This window comes from Chlorocebus sabaeus, chromosome 20 (genome assembly GCF_047675955.1).
Source record: "Chlorocebus sabaeus isolate Y175 chromosome 20, mChlSab1.0.hap1, whole genome shotgun sequence".
Classification (NCBI taxonomy): Eukaryota; Metazoa; Chordata; class Mammalia; order Primates; family Cercopithecidae; genus Chlorocebus; species Chlorocebus sabaeus.
Window position 1 is genome coordinate 33,648,910 of NC_132923.1, and position 19,696 is coordinate 33,668,605.

The window sequence follows — 19,696 nt, forward strand, 5'->3', positions numbered from 1 at the left end:
TTTTTTAATTAATACATCTTTCACACTGTCTGTTACCCTCATTTCCATGAGTATTTTTTTTCCAGCGTTGCTGTAAGAAATCTCCACAAACTTATTAACTTAAAGCAACAGAAATTCACTGTCTCACAGTTCCGGAGGCCAGAAGTATGAAACCATGGTGTCGCAGGGCTATACTGCCTCCAGAGTTTCTAGTAAAATATCTGTCCTTGCCTCTTCCAGCTTCTGGTGGCCCCAGGCATTCCTTGGCTTGTGGCTTCATGACCCGAATCTCTGTTCACTTCTTTATCTGGCCTTTTTTCTGTGTGTCTTCTTCTCTCCTGTCTCTTATAAGGACACTTGCCATTGGATTTAGGGATCACCTAGGCAATCCAGGAGGATCTCATTTCCGTGATTTAATAGCCTTTGGCAAGACTTTTTTTTCTAAGTAAGGTAACATTGACAGGTTCCATAGATTTGGATATGTATATAACTTTTGAGGAGCCACCACTCAATTCGCTGTATCGCTCACATCTCATTTGTGGCTATTTGAAATATACATATTTTAAGTATAAAAAATATGGTTTTAAAAATGCGTATTTACCTCAGTGTACTAATTTTTCTCAAACCTACCATAAAACTTTGTTAAGGATGCACTTGATGCATTGAGTAGTTAAATTAAGCTTAAGTGAATTAATATGTAAATGTTGATTATTAATAGCAGAGTGGTTATGATACAGGAGGGGGACAGAGAAATGATGATAGTTTCAGGTATATCATTCTTTTAATTGTGTGTACATCAGATTATATCAATCTATCAGTTTATTGAGTTTGACCCATTTAGGTATAACAGACACAATAGGTATGGCAAATCCTGCTTCTGTAACATTCTTAAACATATATCTATTCATAAGTTTCACATATAATTATGGGAGACAAAAACGCCCTTCTCCCTGAGTATGTAAACCACATGTCCTTGTGTTCCCTCGTTGCCACATGATAATACTCTTTTAGTCTTTCTGTACAGCTTTTTCTTACAATTTTTTTCCATTGAGTTTCAAAAAAAATATTTCCTTCCTTGAGTAGCTGGGGATAAATATAATGCCTTTGAACCCTTCTAAAATAAGATTTATGTCATCTGTGATTTAAAAATAATATGGGCATATTTAAATATTTTCCGGCTGTACTCAGGACACTGATTAATACTTTTTATCATTTAAATATTGTCTCTAACATACTGCTCTGTCTTTCAGTTAGCTTCCTTTCAATGTCAAGCATTTTCACAAATATTAAGAGCAAGAAAAGCCATTTACTGTATAATCCAGGACCTCAAGCTATCCTTACATCACTTCATGCATTCTAGATCTATTTATTAAGTTAAATTGCAATTGTTTTGTTTTGATTTAAAAACATGGGAAACTGTCACAATATTACATGAATGAGTAGAATTTTATGTTATCAACTTATTTAAAATTCTGGTTTTTCCTAAGTTCTCTGATCAGTATTCTTTGAATTGTTTTTATTAACAAAATGCAACAGAATAAACAGAAATGCTTCCTCCTAGAGGTATCTAACATCTTTTAATCCTTTTACTGAAATGTCTGGAATTTTGTTCTTTATTTCTTCATATTGCTTCTTTTCATAGCTCATTTATTATTTCTATGATAGAAAAGCTTTTAAGTTTCTCTGTTCTAAAATGAAAAACTGACTGGGACATCAAAGATGAAAGATAGCTTCATGTTTTTTTCCTATGTGTAAGCTGATGAATTTTGAATAAATTTAAATTTTTATTTTACTAAAGTGAAATGCCATTACCAGTCTCTTTCAAACAGATTAAGGACTGTAATTTGACATCATATTAATTTCTTAGTAGCTTTCAAGCAGATTAAGGACTGTAATTTGACATCATATTAATTTCTTAGTAGCAATATAAACCACAAAGGTATTAAAAAGATGTAGCACCACATGTGCTATAAAATGATAGCTGTTTCTAAATAACATCTATTTTAAGATAGGATACTTTTATATGTCAGACAGCATTTTAAAAATTTCATGTTTTTAGTTTCACATTTATTGACCAAGCCAATTTCACAATTAATACTTGACTTGATGGCCTTTGTGTGTTTTTGTATAAAAACAGGTAATACTTTTTCATAGAAATTATATACTTTGGTGATAATTCCGTATGTGGAAAAAAAAATAACATTTCCATATATTCAACTGATTAATTGGTGGGATGGTCATTTTCTGTGTTTTCTATCAATTTCCTAGAGTAGAAACTCTACGTAAGAAAATACATTTATGAAAAACAAAATTGGTGCATAATATCTGTTTGATTAAATGAAGTATCTGTAAATATGCTTAGTTATCTCTTCTAGTTAGGACAGAACTGAATATTTGTCTCCCCCCTGTCAAAATTTCTATTTTCATACTGTATTATACTCATTTGTCCAATTCCTGCAATAGTCACATAGTAATACTGTGCTAGATGTAACTATCTGATTTTGTGTAGAGAAAGAAAAGAGATTTTGAAAGCTCTTCAAAATGTTATGTGCAGAGATTTTTTTCCCCAGTATGTGAACATTACACATCCTAACAATTGTTCTCAGGTTGATCACAAGTTAGCTATATAGGCACGTATTGAAACATATAGGAAAACATGGTATAAAAAGCAGCTTAGCAGTGCATCCTTCGGGTTATTCTTTTGACTATCAGCTGCCGTAGGGCATCACTTACAATTTTATTTACCTGCCTTAATAGCATGGTGTAGGAAATACAAATTGATAGCATCTTACCTTCCTGATAGGTGTGAAATATTAACTACTTTCAAATTGGGAATAGGGCTAAATAGTTACCTCCTGTGAGTGGGTAATACTCTACACCTGGCTATTCTAACTGTACATGCCTGAGAATACAGCTTCAAGACTTCCCAGATTTCATAGTTCATGTGACCCTGAGAAGTTGTTAAAAATGCAGTTTCCTGGACCTCACTGCCAGAGAGTCTGTTTCAGTTTCAGTAGATGTGGAGTGTGCCTTGGCAGTCCATATTTTTAGCAACTACTCTAGATTATTCTGATACAGAGGATCCATGTATCACTTGGAGAAACATTATTTTTAGGGGTATTTCAATGCAAGTGAGTGGATTAAAAAAAGAAAGGAATGTATTCAAGTCTAAAAAGACTTTGTTATATTTCCCTTAATATATGGGGAAGTTTGCAAAATTGGATGTCTAGTATTCTAGCAGAGGCTAAACATTTTATGTATTATTGCGCTTAATCCATACAGTGGTTTAAACAGGAAAACCCTCCACTCATTCCTTTTCAGGGTCTCATAATTAACAAGTTGAGCAGCAAGGATGTGAACACTAATCTTCTCTGTTTTATGATACAGTGATGAGGGAAGCTAATCACAATCATGATCAAATAAACAAGCAGATACAAATTTAGGTATATGTACAAGATCATATGGGACATTTGGTTATTGGGGATTATATTGTATTCCATCTGTAAAATGCGGCCATTTGTAAATGAAATAGTGCTTTATAAACTTATTACATTTTTAAATAATTATAATTTATTATGTATCATTAATTATTATTTATTATGTATCATTGTTATTTTTATGCCAAGCATTATTTTTTTCAGTCCCACAAATTTCAAATTACCTGTAAATTGTGTATTATTACCCTCACTTTGCAGAAGAAAAATCTATACTTGATGAGCATAAGTAATATACCAAACTTACTTAGCTGATGCATTTAGCTGATGCATAACTAACGTAAATCTCAATATTATGTCCAGAATTCTAAAAAATAGAATTGTAATGCCTGGCTGATTGAAACAGACTTTCAGCTAGGTATAGTTGTGTTCAAACACCAAATAGAAAACGTGGAGGAAGGTTTTTAGTCTATGAATTGATCCAGTTTTAAAAGTGTAAAAATACTCAACTCAAAAGTGGTAACTATAGGCATATGATAATATTAACTCAGGAAAAACATTTTCCAAAATCCCTATTTTGATATTTGACTATTCCTGTTTGTGAAAATAGAATTTTTCTTTAGAGTTGAAGCAAATACAAAGAATTTTACACTGCAATACGTTTTCTATAAAATGTCCTATAATTACTATTTTATAACAAGAGATGAAATAATTCTTGATTAGTTCATTTACTCAGAAGGTTAAAAACTAAAATGTTTTATCAATTTGTGCTTTCAATGCTTCCAGGATTTCAGATGTCATTGTAAGTTCATTTTTAATTTCTTCGATGGTATCTTAAAATTTATATTTTTGATTTAAATATTAACATCTGTGTGAAAATCACTCTGTTCCAAAATAAATTACATCTTGTGATTGAAAACATTAATTGCCATGTTTGTTCATTATTTAATTTTATTACTGTAGGGTTCCACTGGATTCCCTGGGTTTCCAGGTGCCAATGGAGAGAAAGGTGCACGGGTATGATATATAAATATAATGTTTTGAACTGTGTGTATAAATGTTCTTAGCTGGGCATAGTGGTGTGTGCCTGTATTCCCAGATATTTGTGAGGCTCAGGTGGAGGACTGCTTGAATCCAGGAGTTCCAGGCCAACCTGGGCAACATAGCAAGTCTGTCTCTGAATGAATGAATGAATGAATGAATGAATGCATGAATGATGTTCTTGCATGACTACTCAGTCTCAGCACCAGAGTCATAATTTACTGTGATATACTGCATATTGAAATTGAACTGTCTTTGCTAGGGAGTAGCTGGCAAACCAGGCCCTCGGGGTCAGCGTGGTCCAACGGTAGGTGCCTTGATTTAAAATGATGTACATTTTTCATATTGAATTTAGTGTTTCAAGATAATTTATTTTTCAAAAATAAAAATTGATTTAGTGCCTTTGGATTTGTCTGGCACTAGTTCGGGTTCATCTTTTGTTCTCATCTGCAGGGTCCTCGAGGTTCGAGAGGTGCAAGAGGTCCCACTGGGAAACCCGGGCCAAAGGTAGCACCTGCACTTTTTCTGTTTGGATGTTACTGCAGGTGATTTTTCCAGGCAGATGCTATGAGAAGGAATTCAAACTGATTTTTCTTTTCTTTTCTTGGTGCCAGGGCACTTCAGGTGGTGATGGCCCTCCTGGCCCTCCAGGTGAAAGAGTACGTATGATACAGCCATATAATAAAAAATGAAAATTAGTATTTCTGCAAGTATTTAGATTTCAGAAAAAGATGTATATCTGCTAATACATGTGCAAGTTTATCCACACAATCTAGTCTGAATTTAAAAATGTTTATCTTTTAATTTATTCCTCTTCACCAATAAAAAAAGCTTAATCAATATGTTCTACTAATTTTGTTATAGAAATGAGAAAAAAATGTGTGTAACTGGACTAAGATATCACTCTTATAGTCAAGACAAAAATATGTATTTTTAAAATTTTAAATACTCTTAAAATGTCTTTGCTCTCTTCTCCACTCAGCTTGCTTTCCATATTGATACTCATTTTGTTCACAGAGCTGACAGCGATATTATGCTGGTAAAAAAACAAGCTACTAGTAGCCATTAAGCCAGAATCAATATACATTCAACTCAAGATAAAACATCTATTCCAGTAAATAGAAAAACTGTTTGGTAAATTGATTTTAAATTGATATAAGAGGTAGCCAAATCATAAAAACAAGCATGCCCTTTTTTTGGATTTTTTGGCAAAATATAGCATTTTTGTAGCCAGATTTTTAAAAAGGCTATCCTCCTGATATGTTTAAATATTAGAATCTGTATTCCTTTAAAAAATGAGAATCATTTCTTCATATTCTATAATAATTTTCAGTAGTATGGAGTCAGGTTCATATATTTTTGTATATTATTTTTTGAAATGTATAATAGGCATTTTACAAAAGACAGAAACACCTTGCAATGCATAACCTAAAACTGAAAATGAATAATTTTTATTTGAGTAGGAGCAAAGAGCAAAACTTGAGTTTTTATTCGTGACGAAAATGGGAGTAGATAACACACAAGAATAGACATTTAATTAGAGTTGCATTAAGTATTTGGCACATATTTAATTAACTTTCCACTAAATGTTTCTCACTCTTGATGAACTGTTCCCAAATTAGGTCTATCCTGTAAATTTGGAGCTCATAAATAATACACTCATTTGAAGTATTTTATGGTCAAAGTCATTTTAATAAGATACATTTAAATTATTTAAAATGGCTAAATAATTAAATGGAGTAGAACAATTTAACAACAAAAAAAAGCACAACTGTGAGTTTTGTTTTTAGAGCACCACTGATTCTCTCATGCATTTGGTTTTGTCTTCCAAAATGTTATGATCAACAATATTTCCTTACAAGTGAATATGCTTTTGCTGCTACTGCATTTTAATTTGAAAAACAATACTGTCATCCAACAGTACAATTACTTTTAAAATCACTTTGAGAGTAAGAAAAGTACCTCTTGAGCATTTTTTTGTTTTGCTGTTTTAGTAATCTAGGTGGATTTATTTTCAATAAATATTCATATATGTTTTCAATATCTATATAGGAAGAACATATTTCCTATGCTCCTTGTAGTTAATGAGACATCTCACCCCAAATATGCCTTCATTTTCTGCCAAGAATTTTTAATTATCTTGAACTATTTAGTTTATGTCTTAAGCACACAGTTGAAACATGGCAAAGGTAATGCCATAAAATATTTTCTTCAAAATGTATGAGTTGGGGAAAGTTCAGGGAATTAATTCTGTAGTACTATTGGATTAGAAAATGAAATACCTATTTTTGCCCATTTCAAAGGACTCCCTATTTAATGATATAGTTATATATGGCATGCATATATACATATATGTATACATAAACTTTTATTAAGATATTCTACAAATGAAATATAATCCTGCATAATCATAATTTGCAGATCATGTATGCTGGTCATTAAAGGTTAAATATAGCTTATAGTTAGGTGTAAAGTTACCAAATTAAGATGAAAACAAAACAAAAATGGAACAACAGAACCAAGACAACTAGATAAATTTGAATTTTATATAAAGGATAAATCATTTTTGTCATAACTAGGTCTCTTGTGATATTTAGGATATATTAAAAATTACTCATTATTTATTTAAAGCTCAAATTTAGGCACTTTTTATCTGGTGATCTGGTTTCAACACCATCTGTACACTGAGTCATTATGGATTTTTTTAAATCCCACCTGGAAACTGTTTTGATTATTACACAAAGAATATGCCAGCCAGGTGCAGTGGCTCACACCTGTAATCCCAGCACTTTGGGAGGCTGAGGCGGGTGGATCACCTGAGGTCAGGAGTTCGAGACCAGCCTGGCCAACATGGGGAAACCTTGTATCTATTAAAAATACAAAAATTAACCAGGCATGGTGGTGGGCGCCTGTAATCCCAATTTCTCTGGAGGCTGAGGCAGGAGAATTGCTTGATCTCAGGAGGCGGAAGTTGCAGTGATCCGAGATCATACCACTGCACTCCAGCCTGGGCAACAGAGCAAGATTTCATCTCAAAAAACAACAACAAAAAAAGAATATGCCAATGTTTGCTGTGAAATTTTATGAAGACTCAATTTTTCATTTTTATTTTAAGTAATGGTTTTTGAAATGTTTCTTTCTTAAAATAATTTAAATTCAAATTGCATTTGAGAGGCAGCAAAATTTTAGAAAGCAAAAACATAACATTTTAAGAAATCAGGAAAATAGAATTTGCTACATAACCAAAAGAATGCTATTTTTAAAAAATTGTACTTAAAATGAGTTTTTAGGAATCGTCATTTCATAGTTTAATAAGAGTTTAAAATTTTGTAGTTCCTAAAATTTGCCCAGTAGTTTTGGTAGTTTCATGTGACATCTATTTCTGTTAACTTTATATATAACTTTGAAGATACTTTTTTAATATCAGTTGCTGGTAATAGTAAAAACTTGTAATGATTTCTGAGCTAACATTGGCTATGAATGGTAATGAGATTTTTCTTGGGAAGCCTAGATTGATAAATAGAAAGAGTAAATTCTGTTGAAGATCAACTTCAGTAAACTATTTTTGATTAGAAAAATACATAAATCCTGCCCTAAATGTATTAGTTAACACATTTTATTTATGTTATCTTTCATAAATCTTCTTAAATAAAAGTAAATATTATGTTCTGGTCATATGGAGGATTATCTCTTACCAATTACTTTTTTTTTTTGCCAACAATGGAGTCACTCTGATGGGACTTACTTTATGCACTTTAAAAATAGGTAACTTTGAGAGATGAATAATATAATTAATTAAAAATCAAGCCAAGAATGATATTATAATATTTTATTTGAACTGAACATTAATAACTACACAATAAAGTTATTTTAACCTTATCTACAAAAGAAATTTATACATGAGTAAAAAATATATTGACATCATCCAAAATAAATGTATTTTAGATATGGAGAATAGTTAATGGCATCTTCTGTGTTCTTTTTGAGATAGTCACATACTTTCTCTTTTAGTGTTAGAATAGATGGCTAGATACAGAACAGGGATGGAATAAGTTATAAAACAGGTTTTTTTTTTTTTTTTTTTTTTTTTTTTTTTTTTAAGAGGGGCTGTGGAATTGAATTTAATCAAAATATCTTCCTTCTATGAATGTTTCTAGCCAATGTTAAAAGTAAAGACACTGCAGAACTTCTCAATACTTATACGTTCTATTCACTTTTAATTCATATGAATTCTAAATACAGTGTTCCTGAGGTAACATTGATGTGATGTGTAGTTTTGAGTAGAAATAGTGTGAAAAATTATCCATTTTACTTTTAGATTAGTAATTACTATCATGTTGTATTACCATAGTTCTGTCACTGTGATGAAGAAGCTGTACGATACATTGTATTTTATCAATATAAATAAACCTCACAGTATAAAGATGCATCTTCTAAGGCATATTGTTAACTTCTCCCCACTGCTTTTTATTTTCAGGGTCCTCAAGGACCTCAGGGTCCAGTTGGATTCCCTGGACCAAAAGGCCCTCCTGTAAGTGTCAGAGCTTCTCTTTCTCCTTCTTTATTTGATATTTTTACATTTTTGAGAGTCACAGCTTACATTTTAAATATTTGTTAGATAGGATATTGATAAAATCTCTAGAAAATTACAATTTATGTCAAAGAAAGTAGACATTTTTAGTTTATGAAGTTCATAGATTGTTTCTTAATATAATTTCAATATCTTTCATTAGGTATTTTTTGATAGTATACCAAAGACTAGAAAAACATGAATATCATCCTCTCAGCTGCTCCTTTACTGCAATGAACATAATTGATGACATTACAAATTGTTATCAACTCTTAAATATATGGTATATTAGAATTTATCTTTATCTTCCATCATCAATATAAACTTCTTCAAATATCACTTCCTAAATCCCTCCAACATTCCGATATTACTTAGGTCATGCTAAAATGTATTATATTAGTATCATGTCTGTCGCTATAATCTATTCTTTTTAGAAAATGTAATGAGAATTCTCATTAAATCATATCCCTTTTATTAAATATGTTTAGAGCAACACTTGAATGTTCATCAAGCATCTTCATAAAGTTAATTGAAATACTGGGTTTTCATATTTAAGTATTTGTGGGGACATAGAACATGCTGGGGTCTTCTTTGTTTCTGTTTGTTTGTTTGATTGTTAGTTTGTTTTGCAACCTCATCAGTTTCTTTAAGACAGCCAGAGTCGGCTTCTCTACCTGTCTAGGACAGTGGTTCTCAATGTAATCCCTGGCCCAGCAGCATCCACAGCTCTTGGGATATTGTTAGAAATGTTGTCTCACTGACCAAATCACAATTCTGGAGATGGGCAGGGAAGGGCCCAGTCTATCTTTTAAAAAACCCTCTAGACAGTTCTGATGCATGTTAAAGTGTGTGAACTACTGTGCTAGTCCAGATGAACAATACTACACACACTTTAATGTGCACACAAATCATATTGGTGAATTATTTATTTTGAAATAATTAAATGTCAAGTATTAAGACAACCTTTAACTTTTTACAGTAATTTTAGACACTGTTTAAATTATTATTTTACCACTGAACAGTTTTGCATTATTCCTGCAAACATATTAGGAAAGTAGTGTTGTCTGCGTTAAGACGTTATAGAAAGATCAATATGTATGGCTAATCTTAAATATAAAGTAATCTTGATACTACCTGTATATAATGCTTACCTACTATGCCAGTTTTGCTCCAAATGTAACATGAAGACTCTGCAAAGTTTCACAGAGAAATGAAAACAGTTTCAAAAGTCACTGTATGTATTTATTTATAAACATTCTCATAATTATTTTTAAGCTGTGTATTAGATTATTATTTAGCAACATAAAGTTTAGTGATGTATATAACCTCAGTATTGTACCATTTGTGTTTGTATACATTGTTGAGAACTGCTTGACTCATGTAATACTGTTTCATTGTCAAACAAACCCATTTGACTCATTTTTTTCTCAGACTTTTTCAGCCCATTGTCTTATGTATCTTTCAACAAGTTTTGAGCCATTGATCGTGCATGTGTTTTGTCTCTAAGAGGTATCAGAAGCATAATAAATGCCTACACTTGAGAAGCATGCATTCTAGTAGGAGAGACAAGACAGGAGCATTGCTTTCACTAATAAACAAAATGATTTTTATACTGTGTTCCTCTAACAAACGAGATATTAGAGCATGAAATAAAAATACCTCATTTCTCTAGTATGCAGTTTTGGCTGTTTGGGATAGAAATGGCTTCATCTGTTTCATACAGAAAGAAGAAACTGGGGTGGAGAGATAGAAAAACCTCTTCCCGTAAATTAATTGGTTCATCTCCTTCATCATATCAGGAAAAAATCTTATATATATATGAATGATATATATTCACACGGACTTATATACACATGGATCTAAATACTCCCTTCAGATTCTGTTAGTCTCATACTCATATCAACATATTTTGGGAATATGCAGCCATCCATTTAAAAAAAAATATTAACTTGAAATGATTAAGATTTATAGCATGACTAGTATGAGAAACATTCTATTTAGAATAGAAAAAGTCAAAACTCAGTGCCAATGAGAAGTGAGAAAACATCCTTAAACAATTACTTACAAGTTTTCACAGGTTCCCTCGTCAAATCTGTTCCCTCTGTCCGGTACCAACTACATCAAAGGGGAAGCCTATTTTGATGAAAAAATTACTATTTTTACATAAATACAATGAAATTATTTGGTAATTAGTCTGCTTATTTTATGGGTTAGTAGTTGGTGGCCATTATGGCTATTTAGGACTAATTGCTTGATATTGAAAGTACATACTTAAATCAGGAAATATGATAATGACATCAATTCTTTTTTTATTTTTTTATTTTTATTTTTATTTTTTGAGACGGAGTCTCTCTTTTTCACCCAGGCTGGAGTGCAGTGGCGCGACCTCAGCTCACTGCAAGCTCCGCCTCCTGGGTTCATACCATTCTCCTGCCTCAGCCTCCTGAGTAGCTGGGAGTACAGGCACTCGCCACCATGCCCGGCTAATTTTTTTGTATTTTTAGTAGAGGCGGAGCTTCACCATGTTAGCCAGGATGGTCTCGAACTGCTGACCTCGTGATCTGCCCACCTTGGCCTCCCAAAGTACTGGGATTACAGGCGTGAGCCACCGCGCCCGGCCAATAATGACACCAATTTTTAATGCAGTATATTAACATTACTCCCTCAGACTATCTAGGAGAGCCGTTAAATATTACGTTGCATTCTTTCCAGGATGTGATTGCTTAGATCTAAGATTGCTATTTTAAAGTATTATAATATTTTGCAATGAATGTGTTATCTATGTCAGCAAATAAGAGATATTTAATCTTGTATTTACAGCTGTGTTAAAAAAAAATTAAGTCTTTTATTAATGGCAAAGTACATCATTTAAGAAGCACTTTAGTATGGTGGAAAAAAAGCCAGGCATACTTGATATCCTTCAGCTGTCATACTCTCTGTAAAACTTTTATTATTGCCCAGAATTGAAAGCAAATTTATTGCCAAATGTGTCAAACCAGTGATAAGGCACAGAAGTTTTTTGTTTGCTATTTTGTAAAACTAGACCTCAATGAAGTCTATTTCCAATTAACTAACTACTTATTTCTGTATGTCACCTCCAAACTGAGGGCAAAACTAAGTCTAAGCATTAGTATATACCTAGTGACTGATACAAGGACATGTAATATATGTTTTTTAAAGAAGCTATGGTTAAATGACATCCGAGAATGTTTTGGACCTTTGGTTAAAAACACCCCAATTTTGTTTTTTGAAGAAGAGGATGGCAGTGGTAGCCCTGGAAAACCTGAACAAGTCACTAAGCAAATCATGATGTTGTGAAGTAGCTTAACGGTTTTTAATTAGAGTTGTTAATTTACAGGGCAACCAGGATGTCAATACAGATGACTTAAGGGACAGAGATGGTTCTGTTACCTCCAAGAACCTTTCTCCTGAAGTAGCTTGCCAACCTGGAAAAAGTCTCACTCAGTTGGAAGAAAGCTATTTGAGAAAATGATATTTTGGAACAAAGCCTGTTTTTCATACTCACTCTATAAGAACATATATTAAAAAGAGATGTTCAAAGCCAATTTTATTTAAATAATTAACATACAGTGAAAGGTGTACCTGTTGTCATTAAAAAATATCATTATTAAAAGAATCATTTCATTCATCTAGAAGGGTGAGAATATTTCTGTCTCTACCCATTGACCATGTTTTGAAATTTGAACTTGATATGTAATGGTTACTGAGTAGAATGAATAATCCATAAGGCAGTCTAAAGAAGCAATCTCTTTCTACTAAGTATTTAAAATATAGGACCCTCACAGACTTGTTCACTTAAAGTTTGTAGTTATTCGCTTCATTAATTTCTTAAACCATGACAAAGACAGCATCCTTTATAGAAAGTGATAGCAGCAGATTTGCTCTGTGGTACTTCACAAACATTATTCTTTCAAGAGTACATTTAAGAAAATCTACTGGGAAAAATTTGTCCTGACAACTTCTAGAATTGAGTGTAACGTATTGTTTCCTTTACTTTGAAAAAAATTGAGAGGTAAAATGCCATTGTTTGTATGAGTTTGTATTTATTTTGCATTCTTGGTTTTTTTGTTTTGTTTTGTTTTGTTTTGAGACGGAGTCTCAGCTCGGGAGTGCAGTGGCACCATCTAGGCTCACTGCAACCTCTGCCTCCCAGGTTCAAGCGATTCCCCCGCCTCAGCCTCCCAAGTAGCTGGGGCTACAGGCACGTGCCACCAAGCCCGGCTAATTTTTTGTATTTTAGTAGAGACCGGGTTTCAGCATGTTGGTCAGGATAGTCTTGATCCTCTGACCTCTTGTTCCTCCCGCCTCAGCCTCCCAAAGTGCAGGGATTAGAGGTGTTAGCCACCCGGCCCGGCCTTCTTTTGCATTCTTGTCAGTTAGAAGCTCGGATTACCACTAGAGGGCACTATTTCTCTCTGTTATCCAAGTTTTCATGCACCGAGAATTAGGAATAAATCACCAAAACGGTGGAAATATTCATTTGTGAAGTATTAAAGAAGTAATATTTTTCACAAAATGAAAATATAAACCTTGGCAAATATTCTTTTACAGATGATTGATGCAAATGAAATATATTTAAATGTAAAATATTCAGAAGGGTGCTACTATTTTATTTTGGTTGCAGTTATATCTACAGAATTACCTTGAAGAGATATGTGTGCGTATTACCATATATAAAATCAACAGAAGAGCAAAGTAAAATGTCTAATGAAAATATAAAAAGAAAAGACAATTTTCTAACGTATCACATTTAGACTATAAAATAATTAAATAAATATTTATGACATGTGGTATTTAATATTTGTAATTTCAGGGACCACCTGGGAAGGATGGGCTGCCAGGACACCCTGGGCAACGTGGGGAGACTGTAAGTGACCTTGTTACTCTTATTAAAAATTTCCATCTCTAGCACCTCATCAGTTCATAGAAAGCTACTTTATTATGAACATTTCAATTACTAGGTTGAGAAAAATGGAAAAATTAACTTCATTAAGCCTTTGTTGAAATATATACATAAATTCATAAATAGACCCAAGAAATATATTTCAGGAAGTAGGATGTTAGTTGATATGATTGTTCTTATTGTCAATAGCCGCATTTTAAGTATGAGCTGATGGAGAAGACACCATTATTTTTTGGACATTGCCTCAAGATTGTCCCTCTGACTCTTTTCACTGAAGCCTGTTTACAGATACATTCCACTCAAACCCATCATCTCTCCACTCTCCAAAGGCAACAGATTACGAATAGCCGTGCACAGAATACGACATTTTTTAAATCTAGAACTAAGGGATTAAATATTTGCTGATATTGGACCCATTAGCTATAATTGGTTGGGAACTATGGCAAAAGCATCCTTTCATGTGAAATAGGAAAAAGCAAATCAAAAATGATGACTAAATTTTACTGAAAAACTATAAATAATATAAAAGTAAACAAATTGACTGAATAACTTACCATGTGTATAACAATTTGGGCGGAGAGGAAACTGGCAGCTCAGTGATGGTTTGAGGATCCTGGTGAGCTCATTTATTTTGCTCCTGTTAAAAACCAGGCATCTGGCTATCCCAGTGGATTGTCATTCTGGTCAGAAATCATCATGGGTTAGCATGTCTCCATGGAATCAATTCTTGCTTCTCACCAATGATTACTTTTATCCAGGTTTCTCAAGGAAACCACAAATACAGACTACCTTTGCCTATGCGGTTGAAAATCATGTTAAGGTATTTGGCCAGCCTGAATACATATTGGAGTTGCATAGCAGTGCCCTATAATAAATCTGAAATCTGAAAAGATTATGATTTTTCTGCTATGGAGGAAACAATCTGTCAGCAGCCACCCAATTCTTGCCTTGCTTACCATGTGGCAATTCTTAGTTTCACTATTTCTTAGCTTTAGCCAGATGGGAAACTTTAGAGTCTTGCACTTCTAAAGCAAAGATGAAATATGATTTAGTGAGACCAAAGAATAAACTGTTTGGGTATCTTCTTGGGAAGGATATCTATATGAGGAGCAGAAATAAACTTTCTAAAAGAGAGTCAACACTGAATTTACAAATGCATTCTCATTCAAATCTTTCAGCCAAATCATTTTTAATGAAATCGTTGTATAACTTCCTGGGAATAACTATAGAATATTCCAAAATGTCTGCTGGGGAAAAGATATCTAGAGAATTACTGTTATAAAATTCTTTATGTCTATGATTTAATCTGGAGCTTCCACTTCTAATGAAAATACTTATATCACATATAACATTGAGATTTAAACATAGAAGAAAAATAGCATAATGTTTCTATAATGAATGTTTCTGTTTTGTAGTTTTTCACAGATTAAAGCCAGGATTATTTCTGAAAAATTATATTCCCGATTTCACATCCACTTTAAGGGAATAGTGAATCATCTTAAAGCCCCAAACCTTTCTCACTTTGTTCTCTGCTCACCCAGATTCAAAGGATTACCTTGTACAAGAGTCACAATCTAAAGTGGGCATTATTTGTCATATATTTACTCTTTTATTTCAATGGATAAATTTTTAAATGATATTTGAAATTTGTCTCCAGGCAGAAATCCATTAATTAAATGTTTATTCTGACATCTTACATTCATTTGGGTTGTTTCAGTGTAATAGAAACTATTCCCAATTTTTCCTGGTGGCCTTAAACAGCTTCAGAAATGGTTTCTATTATATTGAAGTGACCCAAATTTGTCTCAGAAACATAATGCCAAATCCTATATTGATCCTAGAATTGGCTTAGTCTTTTAAAGATTATCAAAATAGGAGTCACATTTCTGATGGATCTTAACAGCACATTTTTCAAACTACCTATGAATATGTCAAATTAATTTCCATTTTCAGCAACTTTGAAAAACATAATTTGACTAGGTATTCTAAAATTATGTGGCAAGTGTAGTCTTATTACATGACAATATTGAACAAGCACACCTTATTGTGAACTGTAAAAGTTTTCCTGTGTAGTTTGTTTGTAAGATCTCCAAGATCAAATGTTTTAGATAGTTGCAAACAGTCTGAATGTTTTGAATGAGCAGACATATGGGCAACGCTGTCTTCCAGCTTTCCCAAATCCATCACTCACACACATGGTCTAGCAGTCAAAACTTCCTCTTTCCCCTTAAGATGTATGAGTGCAAGTCTATGTTATAATTTAGTCCAGATTTTCTGCAATTAAATATTGATTTGTAATCAAATACATTTAATTAATCATTATTGCAGTATTTTGTTTGTGTGTGATTCTTGCTCTCACAGTTACTAAGACAAAAAGCTTTCTAACACTTTTTTTAAAAGTTTGGAATTGCCTTTATATTTTCCTGTCCAATTTAGTGATTAAAAATTGGAAGAAGAATAACCCAGACAGAGGAAACAGGTCATACAAACATAGGGTGTGTGGCTATTCAGAAAAAGGTAGGAAGATCAGCATGGCTAGAATTTAGGATACATTATCAAAGCAAAGGAAGTAACTGAATTCACACACTGGGCCCCTATTGGCTAGAACTTTGTCATCCGTATGTTTAAAAATGAATTTATTATGTTTGGTTTTGTGGGTGATGATTCTGGCTAATGTAAACAAGTGAGTAAACCTTATTTGAAAAACTCAGCAATGGTGAAGGAAAGAGGTGATTCTAGTCTGAATAAGACAAGTCTACTAGGATCAGTTAGAAAAAGCTGTATTTGAGGGAGCTTCTCAGGTGACGCATTCAGATGAAATAATGGATTAAGTATGGGCATTGAAGAAAAGCCTGGGATATGAAAACACTCCATTATAAAGGCGGGGAACACAGAAGGAAAATCAAAAGAGAAGATACAATCAGCAAATTCCATGTTAGGAATGTTGAAGAGAGAGCATGATATACAACTGGAAATTTCTAGTAGGCACTTACCATGAGAGTTTTAGGGCTCATACTGATTAGAGGTTTATAAATAGTTGGGAGTGGAGGAATTCATCAGCACAGAGATGGCAATTGTGGTCATGGAGGTTATTGAGATAATCCAGGGACACACATACATATATGTGCACGTGTATAAATGTATTTATGCATCTGTGTATGTGTGTATGTAAATCTGATAACAGATTTCCAAACCAACTAGTTACTGAAAAATTACAATTAAGTGACTAATATAATTATAAAATGCTAAATAAATTTTATGACTTTCTCCTCAGAATTGATTGGTTTTGCCATTGATGATGATAGCTCAAATAGAACTCTGAAAGTCTGAATTAATAGATTTTAAAAATAGAAGAAATCTATTTTCTTTCCCTGTAGCATCAATTGCAATAATTACAGACTCTTATCTTTACCTACTTATACAATTTTATTATTGTAAATAATTCCTTCATAGTTATCAGGAGCATTGTGATACAAACGTGAGATCGCTAGTTCCTACCCATTTTTTTCCTAATCTTATTACTTTCAGTCTGATTAGATGTTATAGAGAATAAAATACTCAGTTATTTGAAAACTTCTTCTCCCAATATTTTCTATCTACTTCTCCAGCTGTTAAAAGTAACTTAACTCTCATGAGTAAGAAATTTACCTATCTTAATACAATTATGTGGAATGAATAACCCACAGCCTAGAGAAATATAAATACCAGAATATATGCCCAGAAGTTTTATTTAGTGAGTATATTCTGCTCAAATCAACCAGATATTTTAATGACTGCATTATTTGCAAAATGCATTTACAGCTATATCTCTTGAATTTCTTACAAGAAAGAATGTTGATAAATACTAAAATAATTACTGTGCAAAGCATTATTTTAGTAGGTCTATTTTTATATCTTGTTTTATGAGATTTTAGATATACAATAGAGAGACATGTATTAATATCACTGTGAATTTATTTCTGTATAAACAATCAGTAAACTGTTTCAAAGAATGTCTAAATCATCATTTATTTCATTTATAAACATTCCTGGGTTAAAATTCTGTATGTTGTTTGACCTGGTGGAACAGGGCAAAGAACACATTTTTTTGCTCTAGGTTAATTTATTAAAGGTAATTGTTACCCTAGCATGTGAAATGTTGAAATGGCAAATTTTGAATTTTAATGAAAACTGAAATAAGTTTGACATATTAAACTTATATTTAAGCATTTGAAAATAAATATTTTTAGTCAATGGGTGACTTTCTTTTAATGTGACTTATTCAGCTAACTTATAGAATTTTGATTTATGCTTTGTATTGTGTGTAGCTTTTACAGATAATACTTTGCCTTCTTAGGGATTTCAAGGCAAGACCGGCCCTCCTGGGCCAGGGGGAGTGGTTGGACCACAGGTATGTTCCTTTGCTTTATTTCCTGAGCAAGATTTATTTATTTTTGTTTATATTTTAACCTTCCTAAGTTGTGTAAAATCTTCTAAATTTATTATGATTCAAAATGATGTATTTTTTATTTCAGATTGTATTTAAATATGTGCAGCTTTCGTACATCAAATGAAACCAACAAACTATTACTTAACTAAAGCAACTTTTCAATTGCCTGTAAGAATAAAAGAGAAGAATAAAATAAATGAAAATAAATCAGAAAGTTCACACTGAATTTAACACTAAAGCCTGACTATGACACCATCTACTAATAAAAATACAAAGTTCCTTATAAATAGGTGGGCCATCATCTTTTTCTAGAATTTTAAATTATAAAATGACTTCATGTTTTTGAGTATAAATTAGATTTAGAAATTTACATCCTAAAATTTTAATATTTGTAACATATTAGGTCTTTCTTAAGATTTTTGCCTCCATAATAATGAATTATATCAGAAGTAAATATTAATTTATCTTTGAGGATATACAAAATAATGGAAGAGACAAGTATTTCTTTCATGATAGGTGGCAGAAGTCGTCTCAAAAATTGGTGCAGTATCCTGAGTTATAGTATGAAATAACTATAACAAGTAATTCATGGTAATAGAAAATAATGTTTTTCTTCCCTGGCAAAGCATATTGAATGGGCAGAACACATTTAATTTAGTGGGCTGGAATTTTCCCCCCACTAATAACAAATTATAACAAAGGAGCAAAAGCAGGTGGATACATGTTTTAGTTATTTAATTGGTTTAGTCTTTTCTCTGTCTCTAAATAGTTCTCAACACTGTAACTCACACACATACACGCCCACACGTGCACACGCACACACACATGCACATCCAAACACACACACACACATACACACGCGCACACACACACACACACATCTAGAGAAACAGAAAAACTGCATTTCGTTGTTAGGAATATTTGTAACAGAAGCAAAAATGAAGAATTATTGGATTTGTTGATTATTTTATTTCAGAGGTTAACCCTGAGCCAAGGGAAATGTTATGTTATTTTATAGAGTGTGTAAACATGAATACTTATTTGTGCTAAAGGCTTCTTTTTAGCTGCTTATCAGTTTTAGTTAAAACATTATGTATACTTTCTCAGTAATTAGAAAGCTTCCTCCAAAAAACTTTTATTTTTTCTGTTTAAAACAACTTTATAACTATTTTCTGTGAGAAAATTTAACCAGAAAAAATATTCCTCTTATACTTAATATCCATAAACAGAAATGGAATTAGATTCTTAACTAAAATATAAACATTATGGAGCATAACTGAATGCTTTAGGACCTCACATCTTTCAAAAATACAGTTCTG

General features: G+C 32.4%; 1 protein-coding gene across 2 annotated transcripts in view; it reads left to right on the forward strand.

Annotated features, from left to right (window-relative positions):
• The window catches only part of COL11A1 (collagen type XI alpha 1 chain), a 218,994-nt gene that overhangs the window by 119,569 nt on the left and 79,729 nt on the right, over nt 1-19,696 (forward strand). For both annotated transcript variants that reach the window (XM_007977793.3, XM_007977794.3), the window contains exons 32-38: nt 4,377-4,430; nt 4,717-4,761; nt 4,908-4,961; nt 5,069-5,113; nt 8,932-8,985; nt 13,859-13,912; nt 18,285-18,338. In XM_007977793.3, coding sequence (XP_007975984.1) covers nt 4,377-4,430; nt 4,717-4,761; nt 4,908-4,961; nt 5,069-5,113; nt 8,932-8,985; nt 13,859-13,912; nt 18,285-18,338 — 360 coding nt within the window. The remainder of the gene's footprint in view (nt 1-4,376; nt 4,431-4,716; nt 4,762-4,907; nt 4,962-5,068; nt 5,114-8,931; nt 8,986-13,858; nt 13,913-18,284; nt 18,339-19,696) is intronic.